Here is a 27,859-nt window from a genome sequence, read left to right on the forward strand (position 1 = left end):
AAATAAATGATTTCACAAAAACCAGTTCTTTAGTTATTAATTAATGGCTTAAGACTTTTGTTTTTATTTTATCTCTTATTTTTTTCTCTTATAATTTTGTTGCCTTTTTTTCGGGTGAAAAACCATCGATCGATGATTTTATTTTGTTTTATTTGTTATATTTGTGTGATACGATTTTTTAAAGTAATACTCAAAATAAGATTTATTACATTTATCGATGACTACTACGATATGGGAGATAGACATCATAATTAATGATTAGGACTATCTATAGACCTAATAATACTGGTGCTGATACTGTATTATTATTGTTGCAGTTTTTGGATGTCTCATACAATTATTATAGACTAAGATATCTAACTAAACATACTTTTCTACAAAAACAAGTAAATTATGTAAAATATACAGTATATACCTATTGATACCTACCTACACACTTATATACACAAACACATACACACACATAGGTATGTAAAGATAACAAACCCATTTGATAATAAATTAAAAGATATCCTATAATTAAATATTTTTTGTAAATTTAAAAATTATGAAAAAATCAAAAAGTATTTAAATCAAAGTAATAAATATATCATAATTTCTTGAAATTAATAAACAATATTAAGAAATAATAATAAAAAAATTATTAAATTTGATATTACATTTTCAATATATATTTTTAGAAGAGCAAATAAATTTCATTCAATAAATTTTAATTTTTTAATAAATTACTGACAAAATAACAAATTGCACTGATTATTATACTCCACCCATTTTTATATCCGATAATTACCGGATTATAATCATCGGTATAAATCTATTCAATAATAATAATAATTAATAAGCCATTAATTAGTTTTTCTGTAGGAAATACATTATTACGACTTTAATATAATAATATATAATAATAAATAATAAATGGATTTAATTTTAATCAATACAGTAGATAATGGGTCATTACACTTTTGAATTATTATTACATAGAACTGTATATACAAAATAGATATTATAAATATACAGGATTTTAACAAAAATATTTTTTTTATAACTGATAATCTCTTTGCTGACATTTCATATAATTAGTGAGATGAGAGAGAGAGAGAGAGAGAGAGAGAGAGAGAGAGAGAGAGAGAGAGAGAGAGAGAGAGAGAGAGAAGGAAAGAGAGATTCATTGGGTAACAAAACTTAGATCTCAAGCAAACAAAATTAAATAAAATTAATATATTTTTTCTCCAGTGATACAATCTTTTGAGTAAATAATAAATTTTTGTGTACATTAATCACATTGCAAAATATTAAGTACAGTATATATATATATAAAAATCGAAATTAATTGATTGATTAAGTGATAGCAATTAGTTGTGTGTTTGATAAATGAAAGTGTGAAACGAAAGCAATTATTATTTTTGGTTTGTTTGAAGAAAAATGTTTTTTTTGTTGTTTGGAAATATTTTTTAAATGATAAAACTTTCCCTCATTTTCTTGTTTTTTGTTTTTTATAGTTTTTTATTATTAGATAATCTTCTGGACCTCCTGTTTGTCCTTATTTTTTGAGACTTCTTCGATAAGTTCCCTGAAGTGTACTCTGCACTCATGTCTCTTCAATTTCATGGTTGGCGTCAGAAAACCGCTCTCTTGAGTGAACGGCTCGCTATGGAGAGCGATATCCGTTACCTAATTCATTGAGAGGTTAGGTTTAGATTTTTTTATCAAACAAATTAAATAAAAGTTTAGACATTTATAGATATCAACTTTATTTAAAAAAAACTATTCATTAAATAAATAAATAAATTAAAAAAAGATGTCACGAAATCAAATGTAATAAAATATAAATATCTAATAAAAGTGAAAAACCTGTTCAGTAGATGATAATCCTTCACGCTTTCCAATATTCAGTATATCATTCAATACAGTATTTTTAAAGGCCTAAAACCAAACACCAGATAGAAAAAAAAGATAAAAAAATGAGAGGAACGGGTAGTTAATTAAGTGAACCGACAAACTATTTAAAAAAATAAAATCAGGCATATCGTATTAGTCGCCATCATCTCATCATCATTGAGCAGTGGGCAACTGTGATAGGCCTGAGCTAATAGTTATATATGATATATACAGTACCACATTCTTGCAGGCCTCGGCTGCCGATAACAACATGTTGTTCTCACTGCACCATAGATTTATGCCGTCCACGTCTGGTATGATAATAGCTAATAACGATGACTGAGTTTGTAAGTTGTTGTTGACGTTGTTGTTGTTGATGATAATGATGATGATAGTGATGACGATTATAATGATTGCCAAATAAATAAATTTATATATAAAAAACATTTAAAATATAAAGTTTTTAATTTATATGTGAATTATTTTAATGGTATAATTTGCTTTCAGGAGAAATAATACATATAAATAATTAAACGAATTAGAAGAAAGAAAGAGAAAAAAACTTTTTTTTATTTAAAATACATAATTACCTGAAAATAGTTGGCATCGATATAGACCTGTCCCACGTATTGTGACTGAATATATATGTTTTCAATCTGATATCACATCACATATAGAAAATTTATAACCAAAAAAAAATAAGAGAAAATAAAATTACACTTAATTAGTGGAAATTAATGAAAATTGTATTTTTCTCAACAACAACAACAACAACAAAAAATAAAATGATTATCTCTTTTATTTTCACATAAGATCTCCTTAATTGATAGGATAGGATACTATACAACAACAACAACAGCAACAAACCTTGTCGGGACAGACCAGATCCGACTCCAATGAATTAGTCAACTGAAAGATATCCTGTTTTCGGTCCAGTATTTTCAATGTCCCGTTCTGTGGGCATTAGATTAAAGAAAACAAACAAACAATAAATAAATAATAAAATTATGATATAATTATATATATTAAGTAAATTAGTGTTACATTATTAACAATATGTTTTTATTGTTTTTTGTTTTGTTATTTTTTTCATTTCAAATTGTTTTATTTATTTTGTTTGGCCAGTCGTGACACAACAACAATAATAACTGTTGCTAATAATGTGTGTGTAATATGTTAGATATGGACTCAACCCTAACCTTAAGCCATTGGCCGACGTCTCCCGTATGAAACCAACCGTCGGCGTCGAACAGTTGTTCGCTGAACTCCGGGTTATTGTAGAATCCGGAGAAAACGTTGGTTCCCTTAACGCATATCTTTTTGTTGTTGATGTTGTCGGCACCAAAAAAAATACAAATCAAAAAAATTTTATTTTGTTTTTTAATAGTTATTTTTAATCTTAAAAATTCAAATTTGTTGTTCAGGCGTTCTGAATAGGGTTTTTAAAAAAGACTACCCTTTCTATACATGTATACCCTCTCCTCTATCATGTTTATCCTACCTCTCCTATGCCATCTTTATTGGCCACAATATTCAACTCTTTAACGTCCATTAACTTAACAGAGTTAAAGCTCAACGGCGGACCCAAAGAGCCTATTATGTAAATTACAAAATCAATAATTATTATAATTAGTAAATTTTTTGTTCAGTTATTTGCATTTTTATGTTGTTTCCAACATTTTATTTCCTTATTTAATATATATTCAAACATTTTTATTTATTACTTGTTTGCTTAGACATAACCGATTGGGTATCAATTTTCACTGGCAATTTTTTACAAACAAAAACTCAATGTTTATCACGTTTTCTTAAAATATCATCGATTTGAAAGTACATATATAATATACCTCTACTACCTATTATTTTTTATATTATACATTAGTTATGCTGGTTATTGACTCAATTAAAAAAATACTATTGTTTATTATGTTATGGTTTGTTAGCAATCATCCAAACAAAAGAGTCAAATAAAATAATTCATAACATTTGAAATATTATATTATATACTATTTTAGTTATATTGTCTATTATATTCAATGTTGGCATACCTGTATCATATATCAATAAAAATGCAAACAATTTTTTTTGTATATTACAATGTTTCAAAATTATGATAAATGCTTTAAATTCCTGATTGATTACATCCAATTTCATAATATATTTATTTGCTGTACTATATACATATATAAATTTATATATAAGAGTTATACAGTATATATATAGTGTATATATAAAGAAGGCAATAAATTTAATTTATATTTTAATTTGAAAAAAGCAAAAACTAAACTATTTAAATATTTATCTTAAATAGGATATTAAATTATATTATATATATATATATAAAATACAGTACATTAATAAAACAAAATGATTTACATGTAATATGATAGGTTTAACTAAAAAATTAAAATGTTAAGCTAATAATCATAATCATAATAATAGTAATATCCATTAAAACTATGATATTTAGTAGTAATAAGACAATTAAATTGTGATTTTAACCAATAATATTAAGTCATATACAGAATAATAATGGATTTTTTAAAAAAAAAGTATTGCAATTTAAACAACAATAACAAAACTGAAACATTATTTAACAACACATAATATATTAAAGTATGTTATGTAATACACAACTAATATTTATATTAAAGCAAAACAATGTCTGACCGGATGATTGATCGCCGCATTGGGTGATTGTAACAAATGCCGAGCACTCAGTCAAACCATAGCACTCCAAGACCTGTAATTATATGACTAATATTAATATACCGGTGCTGTTGTGTGTGTGTGTGTGTGTTTGGGTCAGTCAGCAGTTATGAAAACATTATTATAATACTGTATATAATAAGTATATTCAATAAATTGGCAAATGATATGCTAATAAAGTTTGCACATATTTTTTGTTGTTGCTTTGTTATATAGTACACCAAATAATAAAATTATTAAAAAAAGAGAAGATAATTATTGATAACAAATAATTTATGAGACTTACTATTATAACAGTATATTATGATATTATTGATTTGAAGGCAACAAAAAAAAGAAGTGCACCTAAAAAATGGGTGCAATTAATATTTAATTAAATATAGAGATAAGAGACTAATTTACATATTTATATATTTTAAAAAAATTATTTCTTGATTATGGCTCATAAATAAATGTTATTTTTTTTTAGTGAAACACATGATATTCTGGTATTTTTTCTTATATAAAAAAAAATTAACTTAATTTTCAATGGTATATATTATAATATTTGAACAACTTAATAAAAAAATAAAATTAATTTTTCAAATAAAAAATATGATATCAACTCATCATCGCATGTGTTGGGTGTTTTGGACACGAGGTTCACACCCGATAACTGGTGGGTTGACCTCTCGTTTAACTTTATAGAAATATAATTTATTAATTTTTTTTTGTAATTTTTTACAGCAAAATAAACAAAAACAAAATAGTGACAGCAATTGATACAAATTGTCGGCAAATTAGCAAACAAATTGCCAAACAAAATGATAGCTAACAGTATAATATACTGAATACTAGATTTTTGTTGTTGTTATTGTTGTTGAAAATTAATCATATCATACCTACCATACATCCAAATGAGTTTCGTATAAAATTTAAAACAGTCGGCGATATCTGTGACGACCCGGAGATCAATAGCTTTAGATTACCGCCTAATGTCTGTTTGACGGTCTTGAAGACCACTCGATCCCAGATTGAAGACGACTGATTGACCGCTCTTTTATAGTAGGGTTTAAAAATAGAGAGAAAGAGAGAGAGAGAGAGAGAGAGAGAGAGCATTGTAGATGTAAAGATAGATAGAGGACAGGGAGATATATACATACAGAGATATATATGAAATGTGTTATTTGTTTGTTAACTTGTTTTTTTTTTGTTTTAAATAAAAAAGTTATTATAGATTTTAAACATGCATTTTGGACAAAGATGTCTATCAGATAAAGTGTGTAATATTTTTTCTTTGTTTTTTGCTGGGGTTGTCATAAAAATAGCACTTACTTTACAATCTCCGGCTGTTTTGATTTGAGGGCAAAGTCTAAAACCCGACTGCGAACCCAATTTCCTCTAACTTTAGATATAACCTGTCATTGAAATAAAAGGGTTATTCATTAATCTCGCGCATGGGGTTTTTGCTATAAATCTTAAACGGAGTGAGATATATTAATTTTGTAAAAAGTGTATTAAAATATGATTTACGCGTGATATCATAAAATATAAAATTTTTTATTTTGATAACGTGATCATATTTATGACGGGCTGTTTGTAAACCACTGTGTCACAACCTAACCTATAAATGATAGAATAAAATTTCAATAGCAATTTTTTAAAGCCTGACTTAGAAAATTATGGGAAGAAAAAATTTTTAAAATTGGTCGAAAAATAAATTTTTTATGGCTTTTCAAACTTGTGAAAAAACACATTATATAAAATTGTCAAAAATAAAATGACGTTATTTATAGATAGTATATACTTATAAGATAAAGATTTTAATACTAATACATATTTTAAAAACAAAATTTTTTTATGTCTAATATTTTTTTAGATAATTAAATTTAAAATTAAATTACATTATCAAATTATAATGCTATGTTTTTATTGTAATTTTAATATCTAAAAAAATATTTGACATAAAAAAATTTAGTTTTTAGAATAAGTAATAGTATTAAAATCTTTATCTTATAAGTGTATACTATCCATAAATAACGTCATTTTATTTTTGACAATTTTATATAATGTGTTTTTTCACAAGTTTGAAAAGCCATAAAAAATTTATTTTTCGACCAATTTTAAAAATTTTTTCTTCCCATAATTTTCTAAGTCAGGCTTTAAAAAATTGCTATTGAAATTTTATTCTATCATTTATAGGTTAGGTTGTGACACAGTGGTTTACAAACAGCCCGTCATAAATATGATCACGTTATCAAAATAAAAAATTTTATATTTTATGATATCACGCGTAAATCATATTTTAATACACTTTTTACAAAATAAATATATCTCACTCCGTTTAAGATTTATAGCAAAAACCCCATGCGCGAGATTAATGAATAACCCTTTTACATAACAACTCAATATATAATTTACTGTATAATATTTAATAAATAATAATAATAATTATAATAATAATAAGATAAAAACATGAGTCTATTTTTATATTTTTCAAGTTTAATTAATTAATAAATTAATTATTTTGCTAATAAATAATAAAAATAGTATTAACAAAAACAACAAACATTTTTAAATTAAACGCTAACCCTATTATATAATCTATTGAGTATTCTCGGGACACAATACATGACAGTCGGCATCAGGACCTGTGATAATAATAATAATATAGTATTATTATATTATTAAACATTATTAGGAGTTTCCCAAACACATACATAACAAAATTGTATATATAAGTTAGATATTATTAATTAAGTTATGCAAAACTATACATTACGTGACTACGAGAATATCACGATATAAATAACAACAATAATAATAATATTATAATTATTATATCAACGGTATACACGTACGGGTAAATCGCGGGACAGATCTTTAAAATCACCAGAATATACACCAATACGACCCCCACTGTAGAACATACAGGCCTTTAGAATTAGATAAATTAAACTAAAATAACTAAAACAAATAATTTTTTAAAAAATATAAACAAAAATCTTATTTATAAATTCCGATATTTTATGATAGATATATATATGATATAAATAAATATAATTATTTTAATGAAATAGATTTTTTTTGTTATATAAATAAAAAAAACTAATTAACTTTTAATATGCGTTCCCTGAGCTGTGCGGACGATAAATACGATATCATTGTTTCATCCTTTAGATCGAAATGTGAATCCTGTTTTATGTGAAGATTATCGTATAATAAATTAAATTTTTATTTTTTTTTATTTTTTTAGTTGTTTTGTTTTATATTATTTGCTTCTGTTTATTATTGTATGTCCTATTAGAGTATACGCTAATCAAAGCAAACAACAAATAAATAAATAAAACAAAATCAAAGTAAACTAAACAACAATTTGCTTGAAATATATATATATAAACCAAAACACGAGTCTTAAAAGTACTAATTCTGACACTTGAAGATTGAGATAATAACAAAAAATTTATTTTATACACATTTAAATCAACATTTAAATTAAATTTTTTCTTAAATAAACACTAAAAAATTAGAGATTTTTCATGTGATGGCAATAATTACTTGTTTTGTGTTATATAAATAATAATAATAATTACTAAATGCAAGAGAAATCCCGATACGGCGGCCACGAGATTGCCGTGAGTTAAGAGGGCTTAATGTTTGAGATAAAAAAAATTGTTTAAATATCTAATAAAAAAATATTTTTCAAAATAAAACAATAAAAGTTTTCAAAGAAAAATTCTTTAAAAAACTACTTGTAATTTGTAATAATAATAATAAATTTTATATCTTAAAAGTATATACAAATAGATAGGGTTTACCTCCTTTAGGATTTCCTGTCGTTCCACTCGTATATGAGATGACTTCACCATTAAAGAGATGATACCATAATTAAGTGAATGAAAAAAACAAAAATTAAAATAAATATTTAATTAATGACTCACTTATCAATTCTTATGAAAAAATCTAATGTTTTTTCTTTTCATAATATATAAATTAAAAACATATAATATATTAATATTTATATACTGTAAACAACATAAGTAGTTAGTACAGTATGTGTGTAATGTATTAAAAAATAGTTATCAAAAGTTTTTTAAATAAATAAACAAAACAAACAAAATAAAGTAAAATACTCGCTAAATCTGTTAGTTTCGGGATCTATATATTGAAAAAATTAATAAAAAGCAAAATTAATTTTATTTATTATAGAAATATTTTTTTCGTATAAAACTATTTTTTTCTCAACAAAAAAAATATATAAATTAAAACTTACGACAAATGGCTGCAAATCTATAATTCCCATTCTCTACAATACATAAAATAGACATACAATTACACTATATTTTATTTACTATCTTTTAGTGTATTTTAATTCAAATAAATGTCTAATAAGTTTTATTTTTATATTGTTTACCTCAATCTCTTTGAATGCATAGACATTGATCCCTATTTCCAGAAAAAATATATAAAAAACATAAATTTTATTTTAGACTTTTTTAAGTGTTTTTTTTATTTGTAAATTAAATGGGAAATTATGTTTATATACTACTATTCTATATATAAATATCAATAATAATCGGACCCTTTCTTTCGGCAAACAGTTTGGTGTCCGGATATAAGTGATCACTGGTTAGGATTAGACTCTCCACTTTGTATCTGACGGATCCCATCACTTGTTTGGCCCTCTCGTTTGAGTCGACGATCACACACTTGGGCTCAACTGTAGTGTTAAAGCAAACAATTTATATATTTATTTTATTACAGACAGTATGGGTTTGTGGTGTAATGACTATTACTGTCCAAATTTATTTATGAAATACTGTAATTTATATATTTAGTATACGATATAATGTATAAAATAATGTTTGACTAACTTTGTTGAAAAATATATTTCCATGTATTGGATTCAGTGGTGTCAAAGATGGGCACCACAGCCATAGAGTAGTGATAACACGCGTATTCAGCAATAGTTAACTGACATTATTTTCAAAGCCATAAAAATAATAGTACAGTAGATAACATTTATTAGTTTTAGAGGTTTTTTTACTATTATTATATTACTTTAAAAAAGGTATGTATAGTCAAACACATAAATCAAATTGAATTTTATTCAATTGAAAATTTACTTTGAAATTATTTCGGCTAAATAAAGCAATTATTGTGTTATTGTTTGGTTGACAGCCAATCGAAACCAGACCCGACCCGAAGGTTTTCATACGAAATAAAATCTATTTTAAACATATTATATATATATTATAAAAAGAGTTTGAAAATAATAATAAATTGAAAAATAGTTTTTATTAAAAAACACTTTTATGACTATACTATTACTACAACTAATACAAGAACCGATTTGAACAAAACAACAAAAAACTGAATACACAAATAACATTGAAATTGGTTTTTTTGATTTGAAATTATCTTATTTTGAAAAACCTGACTATAAGTAGACCACTCATAAGTGCCAGTGTATGGACTTATAAGACCCAAACAGTCCATGTCTTCTATAGATAACAAACAACAAAAAAGAGATCAAAATTTTTGATAACAACAGAAACCCCAAAAATAACATTACTATTGAAAATAAAATATTAAAAAATATATATTTCCGTATTGTTATTGAATTTCATACATACGGGATATCTTGTTTCCGCGATATATACAGTCTAACAATGTTTTAATCTGTGGCTCACATGTTAACAGGTATTTACCCTTTTCGACCACCGCTGAGCTACGGGTGCACTAAATGTATATATTTATATATAGTATATATATATTAATATTTATAAAACATGACGTGACATAATTGACATAATTAATGGCTAATTAATAAAACTACTTGTAAATTGAGTCCTTATTTAGATTATATAATAAATATATAGTTTAATAAATTTATATAAAAATTTCTAAATTTTTATATACATTTATATATACTATATATATACCTTATCTATAAGTCTGGACTGATTATTTAAATCAACCATTGATTTATGTTGTTGTTGTTGATGATGATGATGCTGATGATGGTAGTTATTATGATTATCATTTAAATCTTGTTCAAAGATTAGTGAAGTTTCGCCATTATTGTTATTATTGTTATTATTATTATTAATGTCAGACTCTCTGACAGTTTCTTCAGCACCGGTTGTTTGCATCTACAGATCAAATAAATATTTGTAATACATAAGCAATTTATATAATAATAAAATTAATAAAAATAGATTTTACTTAATAATAATAATAATGATTATTATTATTTTTATAATAATAGTTTTTATTATATTAAAGCATTAAATAGGAGAATCATGTGTAACAAAATTATGCAAAATATTATTATAGAATTTTTCTTAATGATAATAATAGTAATATAAGAAAAAACACAAAAAAAAATATTTTAATTTTTATAAATCAATATTTTATATTTCATTAAATATGAATAATAATAATATTAAAGAATAAATAAATTTTATAATAAGTTATCTAATATATAATATAAGTTTTAAGGTAACTGTACTTATATATATAACATTATTAATATTAATATTAATTTTATTAATAAATAAATAATAATAATAATAGTCAAACTGCACGCAAACCGATAATTTTAAAAACTTAATTTTAAGTACGACTTCTTTTAAAATAAAACTTATAATTTTATGTTTGTTTACATTTTTAAAAAGAAAGATATTATCAAAGAAATGTTTAATGCATTTATTTATAAATAATTTTTATATCAAAAAATAATTGTTGTTATTATTATTGTTATTTGACATTTATCAGATTAATTCATCAAATTATATAATAATATAAATTTAAAATACAGTTATGACTATTAGATTAGTTTAGATAAGACTTGTGAATGCCGTTACATTTAAAAGTCAATTAAAACTTATATTTCATTATAACTATTATTAAATAATAATAATATTAGTATTAGTATTGACTATTTTAGTAAATACAATATCTTACATTGTTATACAGTAACCTTTTAAAATATTTGCATATTTTTTGGTAAAACTTTTAGGCTATAATTTTTTAAAAACAAAATTTCAAAATCATGATTTAATGTTTTATTTTTATTAAACTCTAGTTAAAGTTTAGCCAACAATATATTTTTACAGTGATAATTTGGTATAATTTTTTATTAATGGATAGTTTATTGCTTATTATTATTATTTTATTAGATATTGTAGTATTGAATTTATATATATATATATATATATTTGATTTATTATATAAAATAAATTATAAATTAAAGCATTAAAGTTTGTTTTTAATTGTTCATTATTCAATTAAAATTTATTATAACATTTATTATATTGCAGTTAGTTTTACTTAACAAAAAAATCATTAATCTTTTTAGTTTTTTTTTGTTTTTTTTTTTGAAGATGAGGTTCAATAATAGCATAAAACAATCATTAATTAAACGCTTGGATTTATAGTTGAAAAGCTAATGTCACACCATTTTCTCGCTATTTGAATACTAATCTGAAACACTTATATACAGTACAATATATACAGTATAAGTAATAAGAGGAACACCCTATCTCAAAATAACTGTCCTTTATTTTAAACATTTAATACAATCCACATTTAAAGCTGCAGTAATGATATCATGTTTTACCAATTTTTTGAGTTTCATTAGCCAAACACAACTGACAAATATTAATTTAGAGATACGTTTAAAAAAACATACTTATCATACAATAAAAACTACTAATAAATTACTTAACAAATATATTATCAACTATTTTCATATAATAAATATTTTGAATAATAAATTTTGAATTTAAATATTTTTTCTTCTGCATATTATTAATATATCTGCAGATTAAAATATTAGAAATTAATTTTTATTATACTAATTAGTTTATGTAAATATACAAATTTTTACATGTAATGATTAAAAATTTTGTTAAAATTTAATCATTAAAATTTTACCTATTACACACATTATTAGCATTTAAATTATTATCTGCATTAATAGTTTTTTTTGAAACATTGATAGAAAAAATAAAACATATATATTGGTTAGCATTTAAGTAATAATGCCCTATTAATTTTATTTAAAACTTAACACCTGGCATAAAATTGCGTATGTTTTTTATTAGTTTATTGATTTGAATACCAACAAAAAAAATTGCAAAAAAAACTTTTTTTTAGCAAAATGCAAATTGAAATTAAATTTTTCAAAAAGTAAAAATATTTTTTTTCAATTTTTTCAATTTTCCTTATGTTGATTGACAGTTCCCTTGAATTAAGTGTTATTATTAATAGTGGAAAACAGTAGTAGTAATAATAAAAAAAATTTAAATTGTTTTAACACTTATTAAAATTAAATTTTAAATCATCAAACTGTATTTTGTTTGTTATCTATGTTTATACAGTATTTTTGTTTAGTAATTAAATCTATCATCAATATCATCATTATTAAAATTATTACTATTATTAAATTATTATAATAATAATATTTTTAAAATGATTTTTGCTATAATATTGGGATTGGGAGTTGTCTCGTAATAAAAACTGTGTGGACTATAATTGTTTATTTAAATGAAATTTTAAAAAATAATAATAATTTTAAATTTACTATTTGAAGCTATTTTTCTACTGTACTATATATTTCCATGTTTTCAATGAACTTCAAGTGTCAATAGTGATACAATTTAAGAAAAAAATTCATGTAAATTATTAGTCCGATATATTGAATAATATAAATATAAGTTAGATTATTTGCATAGATTTTATTTTAAGAGAAAAAATAATATAAGTTTAAGTCATATTATTATTTTTATTATTATTATCACTTAATTGATGATAACATAAATTGATAGACACTCAAGCAAAATGTCATTTTAAAAAGACAAAAAAAAAACTTATTTAAACTTATTTTTTATTTTAAAAAATTCTGCATATACTGTACATTTTTATTATTATTATTAATACTATGATAATGAATAAAATTGCAATTTTAATTTTATAATAATAATAAATAATAAAAATAAAAAACAACAGCAAAATAACACCAAAAAAACTCTATTTATATGTATAAATATCGCCCATAAATCAGAGACATTGAGAAAACACAGTACACTAATAAATCTTATGTTTCATAAACTGTTTTGACAATTCAATTACTCAATACTTTAATGAAAATAATAATAATAATAATAAAAATGATTATTTTTAATTTTATTTAACGATATATATGGTTAAAATGTTAAATATGTAAATCATGATTTTCTTCTAGCCATAGAATAATAATGTTTTTAATTCAATGTTAATTTAAATGCTTTTATTTTTCGTTTGTATAATTAAATTATGTGTTAGCTTAATGTTCATATATAACTTTATATACCTGTAAGTTAAAAATATATATACTGTATCTGTAAAGTATTATTTTAAACATTAATACTATTGATATAATTTAATAAAATCTCATTACACTCACACAAACAGATATATATTTTGAATAATAATTATAATTATGTAGTTATGTGTTTTGTGGCAAAACATTTGTGTGAGAAAATTATTGAATTAATTCATAGTAAAGGCGATATAATTACTATTACAAGAAAAATGATTTATAAGTTTGTTGTTTTTTATTATAAATCAAACCATTTATATTTATATAACACAACTTTATATTGAATATATGATATATCATAAAACATAAGCATAACATCAAAAAATTTAATTATACTGTTTGATTGGTATAAGCCTTTGGCTTAGATTTTTTAGTATTTAATAGTATATAACATATGTTTTAACGCAACATATGATAAAAATGAGATAAATTATCACATATTTTTACTCTTTGATTCAAATTAAATATTATGCACACAACAAATCCAATTGGTTAACATAAAATCAATTAAAATAACATAGATTACAAATAATTGTATAATACGTATATCTAATAATAGCATAGATTATTAATGTAAATGATTTATATATAATTTACTAACACTTATAAAACAGTGGGACATTCATACACTATAAATGCATAATTAAAGTAATTTATGTGCGATTGATATGAAGATAAAATTATTTAACAAAATTAATAAAATGTAATTTTGTTTCTATAGTTTAGAAAAATTAGGCCTTAATATTATATATAAATAGTAATATTTTATTAATTTTACTATTTATATCTATATGATTGAGTGTTATACTAGTAAAACTTTTGAAAATACAAAATATAATATTTATTAGTTTATTTAGTATTCAAAAGCAAACAGCAAAATATCATTTTTTGTTTTAATTATATCTATATATAAATAAATAAATAAATATAAATACAGTACATATATACTTATAAAGTATAAATATATAGTTCATTAAGGATTGCAAGTTGAATATAGATTATTATGAATGAGGATAACATACATATCATATATAGAGTATAAGCAATATTTTATTTATAGTTTTTATTTTTCATATAAATTCATTTTAACTAAGAAACTAAAAAACAAAAATATATGATTACCTAACCTTAAAAAGAGAGCTTATCTATCAAAAAACAACAATTTTGTAATTAAAATTATAATAATTATTGAATAATAATGTTTATCTTATGAAAAGTCTTAAGACAAAAATTGTTATTTATATTCAATATATATATATATATTTAATGATAATTTTATTGATTTCAGTGTCAATTATAGTGAATAGCAAACCGAAATAAAATATCTTTATGTAATTAAATTTTTTAAATAAAATTTATAAATTTGTAAATATATATAAATTTATTTTATATATGTATATAATTCTTATGAAATATTGTATATCTTATGTCTTTGCAAATACTGTATATTGTTTGCCACAATCAATAAGTCTCATATTATATTGCATATACAGTATAAAAAACATTAAAATATATTTATAAATATTAAATAAAAGTCTACACATTAATTTATATAGTAGTAGTTTATAATTTTTAGTTAAAAATTGCTAATTTGCGTGCAATATAAATGTTTAGCTCCAATATTGAGACCAATTTTATATAATATAATTATTTATTATTATTGTCTAATTATGCTCTCATTGGCTAATATTTTATGCAAAATAAGTTTTCATTAGCTAATCAAACATAATAAAAAATCATCCAGTACATATTATTGACAACTTAGTAAAATTATATACACACACATTGAAAAGTTCATTAAAATATTTTATTTTAGATAATAATAATAATAATTATTATTTATTTTATTTAAGAATTTATTATTATTATCATTGTATTGTATTTTGTTATAACTATGTTTATCGTAGGTTTAATTTATACATAGTTTTTTGAAAGCTTTACTAATAAATATTGATAATAAATATAAACAAATAAATAATAAATAAAAAGTTATTTATTTGATGTGATTTTTGTGGTTTAAAAAGTAATATTTTTTGTTGTCAAAATTAATCGCTCAAAAAAATACTGTATATATATAAATATTTTTAGTAAAGTTATTCAAATCCTATTTTAATTGTAAGGTATTTTTGCAAAAAAAATATTTTACTAATATTTGAGACATTTTTTTCTGACTGTTGTTTTGCTCATAAATTACCAGCTATTTTGGTTACTATCATTTTGGTCAATCTAATAAAGCACCGGGAGATATAAATTTTAAATCATTTCAGAAAAACCAACCAAACCAACAAAAAATAAAGACAGACAACCAACCAGATTGCTAGACACCAAACATGAGTAAACCAAGTCGTATGCCGTATTTCAATCAGGCCGGTGGTAAGGAACAGGTGGTTCTGGCCGAGGGCTATCTGCCGACCGACAAAATCTTTAAGATTGACCGCTATCTGCGTTACTTTGGTTTGCTATCGCAGAGCATCGAGGACTACCTACAGGGCAACATCAAGGGTAAAATGAAACGGCCGACCAAACGACTGTACGGTCTCTTTATTTACGTATTGATGACCGTTGTATTCGCCCGAAACATACTATTGGCTTTTGTGGACAATATAGACACACGAAATCTATTGGGCGAGGCTGCATCCGCCCGTCCGGCCAAACAGTTCACTATGGCTCTAACTTTGTGGTCCATCTACTCGTTTCTTATCTCCCGACTCTTCTATAGAGCTGAAAAACTTCGTTGGAACCACTGGTTGGCACCTTTCGCTGTATTCAAGGGCTTCATTCCGCCCTCTATTATGGGTTTGGACACCGAAATGACTGATCACTGGTTCTCGAGGACCAAGAAAGCGTTGGCCCAAATGGCACTGTTTACTAATATTAGGGCTGTTCTCGGCTCAATGATGTTCTCGTGGGTGGCGTACAGGCGATTTGTGTCTCAATCGGTACCGGAGTCTTACACATTGTTGTGGGCCATTGTATTGACCATTTGGTGTTACTTTAATTCAGCGCTCATTTATATATCGTACGGTCACTTCAATACACTGGCCTACTATTTTCGTATGCGCTTTCATAAAGTCAATGAGGATATCGAGTCGATTATAGCACCGGACAACCGCATGAAACCTAACGAACGGTGCGCTACATTACACCACGTGCTCAATGAACATAACGAGTTGTGTATCAAAATCAAGCGTATGTTAACCCATTAAAATTGTTTGGGAACTGTAGTTAGCTTTCGGAGATATATGGGGGGAATAGTTAGCTTTTTTACGAGGAATGTCAGGAAAGCTAAGCACACACACACACACACACACACACAGAGGACACATAATATTGAAGTGCAATATTTGTTTGATAAACTTTTTTGATAATATGTTTTATCTATATTTCTATTAAATTTTATGATCATCTTTTTCAAGAGTATAACTTGTTTTGGTCTAAGTATTTGGTGTACACTTATTTCATATTTGTGGCGGTTATCTGTTATACAACATTTCAGGCATTCTTCACATCCAACCGGACGATGGTTAGGGCCGTCATGTTTACTATGGCTGTAGAGGCGGCCTATCTGTTCACTAGAGTGTCAGTTAATGCCTCACGACTGGCTAATGAGGTCTATCATACTTAATATTATTATCTATTTAATAGAAAAAATAACTAAATAAAAATGCTAAATTTATTGATGATGGTGATGATGATACCCAGTAGTAGTAGTAGTAGTACCCAGTAGTACACAAGCATATAAGACAGGGACTAGAAATTAGGACGTGCCGTGAATGGCAATGTCATCAATTAATTTCATTTTCAAAATCCCATAAATATTAAATATGGATAAATATTTATTTATAATAATATAATAGTATCTATTGAATAGTTAACCATTTACTGTATAATATGCCGTCAATTGACTTGTATTTCAGGCACACGCATCCTATACTCGACTTATAAGAGTGACGTTTGATAAATATCCAGTTGAGCTACAGATTCAGGCAAGTTGTTTGCTGTTTGTTTGTTTTTTGCTACATGTGTTGCTTCTCCGTGAGCTGTATTATCCTCTCTCTCTCTCTCTTTCTTTCTCTCTCCACACTCTATCCTCCAGTTCCCCATACGAGTTATAGCCTTCACTTAAAACAGCTCTAAACACTCGATGTGTTTGCTTTTGCGAAAAAAAACTTTACTGTATTTTATTATATATGTTTGCGGCAAATAAGTAAAAGAGTGGTTTGTGTTGTTGTCAGTCTATCTATCTATATATAAGTGATAATTATTGTATTAATGTATTTTTGAGAAAAAAAACAGTTAAATTTGATGTGTATGTATGTGTTTGACAACTAAAATGATGTGTTGTTTTGTTTTTTTCTGGTGTATTGATTATAATAGCTCCGTATGTTTATCCAACGTCTATCGGGACCAACCATTGGCTTCTATTGTCTCGATCTCTTTGAGATAACTTATCCCACTTACGCTTCGGTAAGTGATTTGTGATTTTTATATTTTCTAACTAAATATATTTCCCGATTGCAAACCAAACCCCTCACCTCAACAAACACTTCAACTAACAGTATTACCCATAGCCTTGACTTTTTTCAGATGACTTTTAACTGTTTAACATTTAAACATTTTTGCTTCAATTACACTGTTTGCTAAATTACAAACTTTTTATTTTATTTTTGTTGTTTATGTTTAGTATTTCAAGCAAAACCTCTTTTTTTTACTAACATTAATCTTTTCGTTTCAATCATATTTTTTATGTATGAATTTTGTATTAATTATGAATATATTAAAATTAATATTACTTTTGCCAATAAAACTTCAGGTAATATATATATATTAATATAACTGTAGATTTTTTATTTATTTAAAGTTTTTGCTGTTAATTTATCATATTATGAAAGTGCAACACAAAAAATTTATGGGAAAAAAGTTTTAAAGAGAGTGTGTGTATATAATATTATATATTATAGTATTGATAACAATATATTCATGTTTTATGTAATGTTACAAAAATAGCAACCAGACTATAAAATGTTTTTAACTAAAAAAAAAATATTTGCAACAATAATACAGTAAAATAATAAATTACTATTAATAATATTAAATGATTAATAATCCGATGACGACAATAGTATTTTTGTTTAAAAAAATTTATTATTATAATAAATGATTAGATAATAGCAGCGTTGGGCCAAAACTTTTTGCTGATTGTGGACTTTGTGCGCTCGTATGCCGAGCTCAAGGAGGAACAGGCACAGAGCGATCTAGCCTTACCTGAAGTGTTTGACACTATTGTAGGCAGTGGTAACTCTACATTTGACTTTAACCCGTTGTCACTGACCAGCGAGGCCTTGAAAGTTGCCGTTCCCGACACTATTATCTGATTCATTGATTGATTGATTGTTCAGGTAATGAATTTGCATTTTTTATTTATATATTTTAATTTATATGTAAATTATATTATATATATATATATATATATTTTGTTGATTTGATAAAAAAATATATAATTTTTTCAATATATGTAGTGTTGAAAAATTAGGCTATACATTGGTTTGCTATACTATGGTTGAAAAATATTTATTATTCATTGCTATTATTATTAATGACATAGATTATTATTTCTTCATATAACTAATATGAATATTAATAATGTTTTTTTTTCTAATAATATAAAATTATTTCACACAACAGTCTATAACTGCAATAATAATAATAATGTTTATTAATGATATATAGTGATAAAATCTCTCACCATAAAAAAATTAATGGCAAAAAAATATTTTTAAAAATTGGAGTAATACTAATATTTATATTATCTACATATTTAATAATCCTCATAATTATTATCACTGTATTTATGCTATAATAAGGTTTCTAAGTCATTATAACTTATATGTATATTTTTGTACTGTATTTTCAAAAATAGGCAAAAATGTTATCTGTATTTCTATATATAAATGTTTGACAAATAACGATATTTTCAGAGCTGATGTCAAAAAATGCATGTCATATACGATAAATATATTTTTTTTGTAAAAAAGTTTATCTAATATTAATTGAAAAATTATTTCAACAAAAATAAGTTTTAGCTCAGGGTTTCTAGTTATATGTGTCCACACATGTTGTTGTTATTTACATATTTATATATAAACTTATATGTAGTTGAGTTGTTCACATGTTTTTTGATGATGTATGTAATAATGTCTATTAATAATAAATAAATTATAATAAAAAATATTATTATAATCACTAGATTTTTTATTTCTATAATATATTTGCTTAATAAAAATGACACATATTTTTTGTTGTCATTGAAAAATTTAAATTAAATTAATGACATATCAGTTGACTAAACGATAAATTGTTTGTTAAAATAGACTCTTGACTGACTATTTTCATTACCGGCTTTATTATAATATTAGTCCATTGAGTGACAGTATATTTATATTTTATGGGATATACACTCAATGGGCCAGTCATTAGCCAATGGGTCACTAAATTATCATATATGCGCTGTTATATGAGTGGCCATAAATTAGTTATGTCCCGTCACCCAAAAAAAATCAGCACAAAAAACACACACAAACTATTGGCAATTAGTTATTCAAATTTATTTCAATTATGCAATTAATGTCAAAATCACTCCCCAGAGTCTATGCCCTTTGCAATCAAATTAAAGCAAAAAAACTAATAAAAATATCTGAAATAATTATATATTCAACGATAAACCCCTTTTTTTGTTCACTAATCGATTCAACAGTTATCATAAGTATTGAATAAAAACAGGAGATTAAGATTTGAACCAAACAACTAGTAATTGGTTTTATTTGCAACAAAAATATATGTATAATTTTGTGCTTAATTTATTTATTTCTACACAAAAAAACTAATCATCAAACAAAACAAAATAATATGACATCAATTGATCATAAAAATGACTTATATTTCCAAGTCTTTTAAATACACATATATAGCATTATAGGAACTTTTATTATCGATTCATAGCAAACAATATTAATATAATATATAAAGTAATATACTATTACTGTAGATATTGTACTGTATAATAAAAATAGCTTAACATTAAAGCTTAACTAAGTTTAACTACTGATAAAAATTGCATCTATTGTTTGTAAGCTATTAAATCTACTTTTTTTATAATGAAAAACCATTTATGATGTTATTCGTGTTATGGTTTAAACTTGTTCATTGAAAAAATAATCATATATTTACTATAAAAATAAAAAGTTAAGTTAGATATTTTTTATAGTAAATATTTTTTTATTGATAATAACAATATAAAAAACATGGCTTTAAACTTTAACCAACAAATTTGTATTCATTAAACATTACATTTTTTTAGTGAGTCTAATACAAAAATCAATGGCCCCATATTTATCATCACAGTTAAAATTATATATATACTCTACTAGAGAAAATTGTTATTATTTTTAATAATAGTTATTATGGTTATCCCATAGCTGTATGATAAAAAATTGTGTTTTAAAAATTATTTTTAAGACTATCTATTTATAAAAGCTAAACGTCTGAAAAAACGTGTATCAAAAATAATGACTATCTTTATATAAGTACCAGTATTATGCTGTACATTATATTGCACTTAGAAAACCTTTAATTTTAGTCAAATTTAATATTATTAATTTCTACACTAAAACATTAAATATATAAATATATTTAAAAAACTTACCAATTATTCAATTAGTAATTTAATAACATGTGATTAGAAAATAAAAATTTCTCTCATATACTGTATATTTTTTTTGAGAGGAAATTCAAGTTTATTTTTCATAACTGCACTAAAATTTCCTAATTAACAGTACATGTATGGCAATAACAACTATAATATGTAATGTTTAAACAAAATTATATCTAATTATTTTTAATCAAAACATATCTATTAATCTATGAGCAAATAATAAAAATATTACCCACCTGAATGCATAATATAAATATAATAATAATAATTATTATTAGTTATACTCATTATATATATATAATTTATAACATAATTTTAAGCACCAATTTTCTTTGACTAAAAATCATATTTAAAGTACAAAATTACTAACTTTTTATTTGTTTATTTTCTTATGAGACCAAACCTAAACTCATAACTTAATTGATATTTAAGTGAAAAATTAATTATATATTAATAGGATTTTTAGATTAGACACTAAATAAACATAAGTAAATAAACGTAAAAATCAACACAAAAAATGTAATACAATTTTTGTTATCGATTCAAGTTTTCTGTGAATAACAATAAGGAAAACTTTATTATTTATTTATTTGATATTTGTTTGTTGTTTTGACACCAAAAAATTGGTTTTATATTACATAAACTTCACAACAAAATATATACATATATTATTATATTATATAATATATATATATATATATACCAAACTCTATATAAAGTAAATCAATTATATTGTTTCCTAAATTGAATTCTTCATTATGAATATTATAATTAGTATAAATATTTTACATAAAAAAATTATATAATTATTTATAATATACTGTATATAATAATAATATTAATAATTGGAGCTATAATTTATACATAAAATGATGGCATGATTTAAATCTATGTCAAAGACATTAAGTCTGATATTGATTCCATTGATTAGTTGTAAATGAATTGTTGCTATCAGTGGTCGCGGCCGCCGCTGCCCACTGGGTGTTAGTAGTGGCCAATGGCCATTGCGAGGCGTTTGTTGCCGGAATGAATGTGCCGTCACTTCGACACAATATTTGTGTGCCGCCACTGGCGATGATCTGTATGGTCTGACCGGCCAAAGAGTCCAGAGTTGACTGACTAATCGGCAAAACAATACTCTGTCCGGTCAGCATTGGCTGCTGTGACTTCTTCTTAATAGTTTTGCCGATTATCTTCTTTTTTATTGGTCTCTTCTTATTATTATTTTTAGTAATTTCAGTGACAGTTCTTAGTCTGTCATCGAGTCTCTTGGATTTGGGCTTTCGTTTGCCCTCTCTTTCCATTTGTCTATTCATCTCTTCGCGACGTCTTTTGGCTTCAATAAGTCGCTGATTATGACTTGACTTAAACTCATCGCTAATGTGGGGCTTTTTAACCATTTTGTTCTGCAAAACAACAGAATCCGTTGTCATCGGTATTGTCATCACTTGCGACACATTCTCTCTTTCCTCTACAGTCGCTGGACTTGTGTTGTGCTCAATGTTGGCCACAGCTTCAGACTCTTCATTTCTAATATCAATCATTTGAATATTATCACCAAATGATGGTTTATTTGTCCGATTATCGATCACCCGATTCAAGAGTTTCGCATTCATCTGATGGTCTTTAGTTGACTTTAATTTTGCGGCCGTTTTTGACTTTGATTTGCGAATTCCGGTTGATTTTCGGGGAATATCGTAGCGATTGGTCGCTGAAGTTGTAGTCTTCTCTTTGTTATGAAGATCGCCGCCGAATGGATCAACTGTGCCTGTCTTAGCGATTATCATCATATTGTTGTCGGGTGTCATCAGAAATGCGTCCACACCTTCATCGAGTTGTGTGTGAATGGACTGCATATTGATTATCTCGTTTTGAATGACCTCCAGTTGGCGTACAATAATCGCCGAATCGACGCCCACTTCGCCGGCAGAGTTGATGGTAGAAATGGTGTCATTGATGGAAGCCTTGATCTTAGCGATGGCAGAGTTGTTGCACATCTTCACTAAACCTAAATATGTCCGAAGTTTATCGTTTTCCTCCTTCAGAGTCGAAAATGTCTTTTTGGTGGCCGACGAGTGGTCTTTCGGCAACTGTTGCTGTTGTTGTGAAACGCCGGCAGTCGTTGATGACGTTAACGACGAGATATCTTCATCACCGACGCCACCACTTATACGTGTCGTCACTACTTGTTGTGATTGTTGGCCATCACTACTACCGATGATATTTTGTCGTCGCTGCTGATTGTCTTCACTAGTAATCGTTGTGTCCATCGGTAGTGATGTTGTTGTGATTCAAAATAGTTTTTGTGACCACAAATCAATCAACGAAGACATCAATTGGTCGCACAAACAGACAAAACAAACAAATGTCACACAAAATGCTATTATTATGTATTAAATAATATATTCAATGAAAACACAAAAAACAAAAACAATTTAAAAAACAAATTTCAAAATCTATTCAAAACTTGTGCGACAAATACATAGCAAAAAATAACACAACAATACACTAATAATATTGTATTTTATTATTATTTATATTTTAATACAATAACAGTAAAAGTGTCGGCCATTGATATCAATGTTTTACAAAACCAATACATTTAATACAAATAACGTTCACTTTTCTCTAATATCTATTAATAATATAATAAAAATTTAATATTATTTTAAAGATAATTTGTTTTGACATAAAATTATTATTTTAATATTAATTTGATTTATTAAAAAAAATATTTATAATTTTTTATTTAAAAGAAAATAATTATCAAATTGGTTTAAAATTTGTATTTTTAGTTGTATTAATTAATTAATTATATTAACTTTAGGTAATTTGCAATAAAATTTTATGTCTTAAAACTTTGAGAGAGAGAGAGAGAGAGAGAGTATGCTTTTAAACTTATACCTATAGTTTCATTACCAATATACCTGTGTGTGTCCCAGAAAATTAATTTATAAAATGGTTCATTAAAAATAATTTTATTAATTAACTATTACCAAAAAAATACTTTTTAAAAATATATATTTTTATTTCATTAAATATTTAGGCTATTTATGCTGAAATATTATTACAAACTTTAAGACAGATGTTATTTTTGTAGAATATTTTATACATTTAAAAATACTTAAAATTAATTATTTATATTTAGTATTATATTAACATTTAAAGATTATACTATATTTTGGAAATTATTATAATTTTTATCATTATTAATAGTAGTATTTATAATAAACCAAAAAAAAGTTTATATAAAACACTATATTATCATAATTTGTGCTAATTTTGTATTTTTGGACTCTATATTTTTGGCTGCATATTAAACAATAATAATTTATTTTTGTTTCAATAAATTTTCTTTTTTTTATGAAAATTATAAATTACTTATTTAAATAAAGGGATTTACGAAAAAAAATATTGCAAATAAATCGTTACTGTTATATATTTATGTTTAAAAATATATACTTAAGCGATAGTTTTATGAACATAATTGAGAGATAAGTTTAAATATGATTTTAATGATTGTAAATAAAAACATTTTTTTCGAATATAATATAATTTTTTAGTTCAAATCAAATAAGAGGTCAGATATATAATAATTTTTTTTGTTTAAAAAAAGTCATTTTCCATTGCATTGACCCAAACTTTTATTTATAAAATAATTATTATATAGAATAGTGTATATATTGTAAAAATATAACAACAGTATTATTGTTATTAGTAAAAGAGTATTATTATTTTTAAAACTTATATATTGAATGAAAACTATGCAATGATAATTCAAAATATACATTAATAAAATGCCATTAATTATAGAGTTTAATTGTTTTTAGCGAACCATTTGGTTCAGAGACCGGGATGACTCTGTGTATAGTGTACTCACTCCAGGATTTATAGCATATTTATGGCACAAAAACACATACCAACCAACAACCTAACAGTATGTTTGCACAAAATCCCTATGATATCCTATATGGTATTATATAAACAGCACTTTATTTATATTTATATATAACTTATTGAGACGTTTTGATTGTATAATAGCTATAATTCTCTCCATACAAACAATATTTATATATAGCTTATTAAAAAAGAGAGAAAGAAAGAGAGAGAGAGAGAGAGAGAGAGATTTATGATGAGAGGAGTGTACTTCAGTTACTTYTCTCTCTCTCTCTCTCTCTCTCTCTCTCTCTCTCTCTCTCTCTCTCTCTCTCTCTCTCTCTCTCTCTCTGATCTCTCGCCAAACAACCCTTTATTTTGTTGGCGATTACTATCTTCTTATAAATCAAGTCTTTACTGCAGAGGGAGGAGATGTACCCAGCATTTGCAGATAAATATATATACATATCGTTGTCTCTTAACTCACTCAACATATTATTTATCAATACGTCTGAATCTCTTAACTGTCTGACTGAATGAGCATTAGCTTAGTCTCTCTCTCTCTCTCTCTCTCTCTCTCTCTCTCTCTCCCATATCACTCATTGACTAAACTGTTATTTCCTAATTGCCATAACATGTAATGTAAAAATACCGGCAAAATGTTTGGTTTAACACTTTAGCCAACAATTATAATTAATTAGATATAATTAAGAAAACTTTGATTTCCTTATTTTGTTTTGTGGGGAAAATAAGCTAAACAACACACACTTAAAATTTACACTTTTATATAACGTAAATAATATTTTTTCAAAAAATAAATATATTTATTTGTTACATAAGTTATATATTATCTAAAGTTATTTGGCTTTAAAGTTTAGAAAAGCTAAGTCAAGTGATTGTAAAGTCAATTGCACGAGTAGTTTGTATAGTGCTCCGGTAGTTTGCATGTGTGTGCATCACATCATAGAGTCGGTACGTTTTATAGATATAATATAAGTGGAGTGCCATTGATATCTGCAATATCCCAGTGCACCGATACTACCACCACTGGATATACTATCAACTGATATATCACTATAACAATCGAAATTTACAAAATACACACTCAAATCAAATGTATAATCAGCAAAATATACTGTTATATCAATAGAATTACTGTAGTATAGTATGTATTAAGCAATGTATAGTATTTATATAACATATTTACAGTTTTTTTCTCTCTCTCTCTCTCTCTTTCTCTGACATTTAGTGTATACATATACTGCAAATTATATAATATTATTAATAACTATATGTCATGTATATAATATGTGCATAAATTGCACCGGCAATTAAAACCCATTAAAAAACATAAAACACACATTTGTATGTCAAACATAGAGTATTATTAATATAGTATAATAATGTAATTGCATTGTATGCCCGAAACCAACAAAAAAAAGTTAATTATGAATGGTTTGACTCTAATTAAAGTGTATTACATTTATTAAATATTTAAATATCATTGACATTGGTATAGTTATTTTGGTTTCTCAGATTGCCATATAATATATACAAAAATAATATTGATTATATTTTTTTATTATTTTATTTTTGGCTATATATACAGTATATATAATGTAATATATTGTTTGACTTTTTTTTATCAGTGTTTAACTTATTTTTAGTGTTTTTTCGCTGTATATTAGTTCAGCTCCGATGAACATAAAAGTTCAACGAAAAAAAAGTAATAATAATATTCAATAATAATAATAATAATAATAATAATAATAAAAGCATTGTTTTTTCATTATATTAAAGTGTTGTTTAATTAGCAATAGGGCTATCATTAATGTATTCCTACAGTATATACTCTACATTAATATTAATAAAATTATTGTATAATAATAATAAAGTATTAATCCAGTGTACAGAATATAAATTTATATATTAAGAACAATAAAAACTTAACGATATATTTATTTTCAATATCATAATTATAATAATAATATTATTATTATTATCACAACTGATAACAACATTAATAATATATTTTTTATATAAATTTCGTTATAATTATAGGGATTTCAATCTCTCACACTTGACTTTTTGAGTACAACCGACGCCTACATATATATACACACATCAGAAAAAAGTGTTGTTTCTTATTAAACGCCAGAATATATCTTTTTTTACTGTAAGTATTGCTAATATTTCATTAATTACTAGATTTTTATATAGCATTATATACCAGTATTTTATATGACTTGTAATTTAGATATAAAAACTTTATTTTTTGTTCAGTCGCCGCTCTCTCTCTCTCTCTCTCTCTCTCTAAAACACTTTAAAAAGATATAATG

At 24.5% G+C, this 27,859-nt stretch overlaps 3 protein-coding genes across 3 annotated transcripts; 1 reads left to right on the top strand and 2 right to left on the bottom strand.

Annotated features, from left to right (window-relative positions):
• Positions 1 to 1,233: 1,233 nt before the first annotated feature.
• LOC128961342 (long-chain-fatty-acid--CoA ligase 1-like) lies at positions 1,234 to 5,506 on the bottom strand. Its single transcript, XM_054307570.1, has 9 exons — positions 5,473 to 5,506; positions 4,549 to 4,621; positions 3,380 to 3,471; positions 3,078 to 3,194; positions 2,746 to 2,832; positions 2,469 to 2,534; positions 2,116 to 2,217; positions 1,852 to 1,923; positions 1,234 to 1,671 (listed from the first exon to the last, which is right to left on the bottom strand). The coding sequence occupies exons 1-9, from the start codon at positions 5,473 to 5,475 to the stop codon at positions 1,510 to 1,512; spliced, it is 774 nt and encodes a 257-aa protein (XP_054163545.1). The 5' UTR covers positions 5,476 to 5,506; the 3' UTR covers positions 1,234 to 1,509.
• Positions 5,507 to 5,897: 391 nt separating this feature from the next.
• Positions 5,898 to 9,504, bottom strand: LOC128961166 (long-chain-fatty-acid--CoA ligase 6-like). The gene is made up of 10 exons (XM_054307371.1): positions 9,441 to 9,504; positions 9,149 to 9,286; positions 8,981 to 9,012; positions 8,840 to 8,872; positions 8,700 to 8,724; positions 8,160 to 8,215; positions 7,684 to 7,761; positions 7,428 to 7,502; positions 7,158 to 7,217; positions 5,898 to 5,984 (listed from the first exon to the last, which is right to left on the bottom strand). The coding sequence occupies exons 1-10, from the start codon at positions 9,502 to 9,504 to the stop codon at positions 5,898 to 5,900; spliced, it is 648 nt and encodes a 215-aa protein (XP_054163346.1).
• Positions 9,505 to 16,165: 6,661 nt separating this feature from the next.
• On the top strand, positions 16,166 to 27,672 carry LOC128960939 (uncharacterized). Its single transcript, XM_054307110.1, has 6 exons — positions 16,166 to 17,122; positions 17,350 to 17,543; positions 17,851 to 17,919; positions 18,311 to 18,400; positions 19,099 to 19,332; positions 27,582 to 27,672. The coding sequence occupies exons 1-5, from the start codon at positions 16,264 to 16,266 to the stop codon at positions 19,306 to 19,308; spliced, it is 1,422 nt and encodes a 473-aa protein (XP_054163085.1). The 5' UTR covers positions 16,166 to 16,263; the 3' UTR covers positions 19,309 to 19,332; positions 27,582 to 27,672.
• Positions 27,673 to 27,859: the final 187 nt, after the last annotated feature.

This window comes from Oppia nitens, unplaced genomic scaffold (genome assembly GCF_028296485.1).
Source record: "Oppia nitens isolate AA-2021 unplaced genomic scaffold, nextdenovo-longstitch-racon4-pilon3 scaffold5_pilon_pilon_pilon, whole genome shotgun sequence".
Lineage (NCBI taxonomy): Eukaryota > Metazoa > Arthropoda > Arachnida > Sarcoptiformes > Oppiidae > Oppia > Oppia nitens.

Excerpts from the sequence above, each read along its gene's own strand:
- LOC128961342 (XM_054307570.1), bottom strand. Across the intron at positions 3,472-4,548 it reads ATGCGGCGATCAATCATCCG|GCTCTTTGGGTCCGCCGTTG; the intron begins GTCAGACATTGT and ends TTTACATAATAG. Across the intron at positions 1,924-2,115 it reads CCGAGGCCTGCAAGAATGTG|GCCTTTAAAAATACTGTATT; the intron begins GTACTGTATATA and ends GTTTGGTTTTAG.
- LOC128961166 (XM_054307371.1), bottom strand. The coding sequence starts at position 9,504 with ATGGCTGTGGTGCCCATCTTTGACACCACTGAATCCAATACATGGAAA. Across the intron at positions 9,287-9,440 it reads GAAATATATTTTTCAACAAA|TTGAGCCCAAGTGTGTGATC; the intron begins GTTAGTCAAACA and ends TTAACACTACAG. Across the intron at positions 5,985-7,157 it reads TCAATAGATTATATAATAGG|GTTATATCTAAAGTTAGAGG; the intron begins GTTAGCGTTTAA and ends TTTCAATGACAG.
- LOC128960939 (XM_054307110.1), top strand. The coding sequence starts at position 16,264 with ATGAGTAAACCAAGTCGTATGCCGTATTTCAATCAGGCCGGTGGTAAG. Across the intron at positions 17,544-17,850 it reads CCTCACGACTGGCTAATGAG|GCACACGCATCCTATACTCG; the intron begins GTCTATCATACT and ends CTTGTATTTCAG. Across the intron at positions 18,401-19,098 it reads CTTATCCCACTTACGCTTCG|ATAATAGCAGCGTTGGGCCA; the intron begins GTAAGTGATTTG and ends ATAAATGATTAG.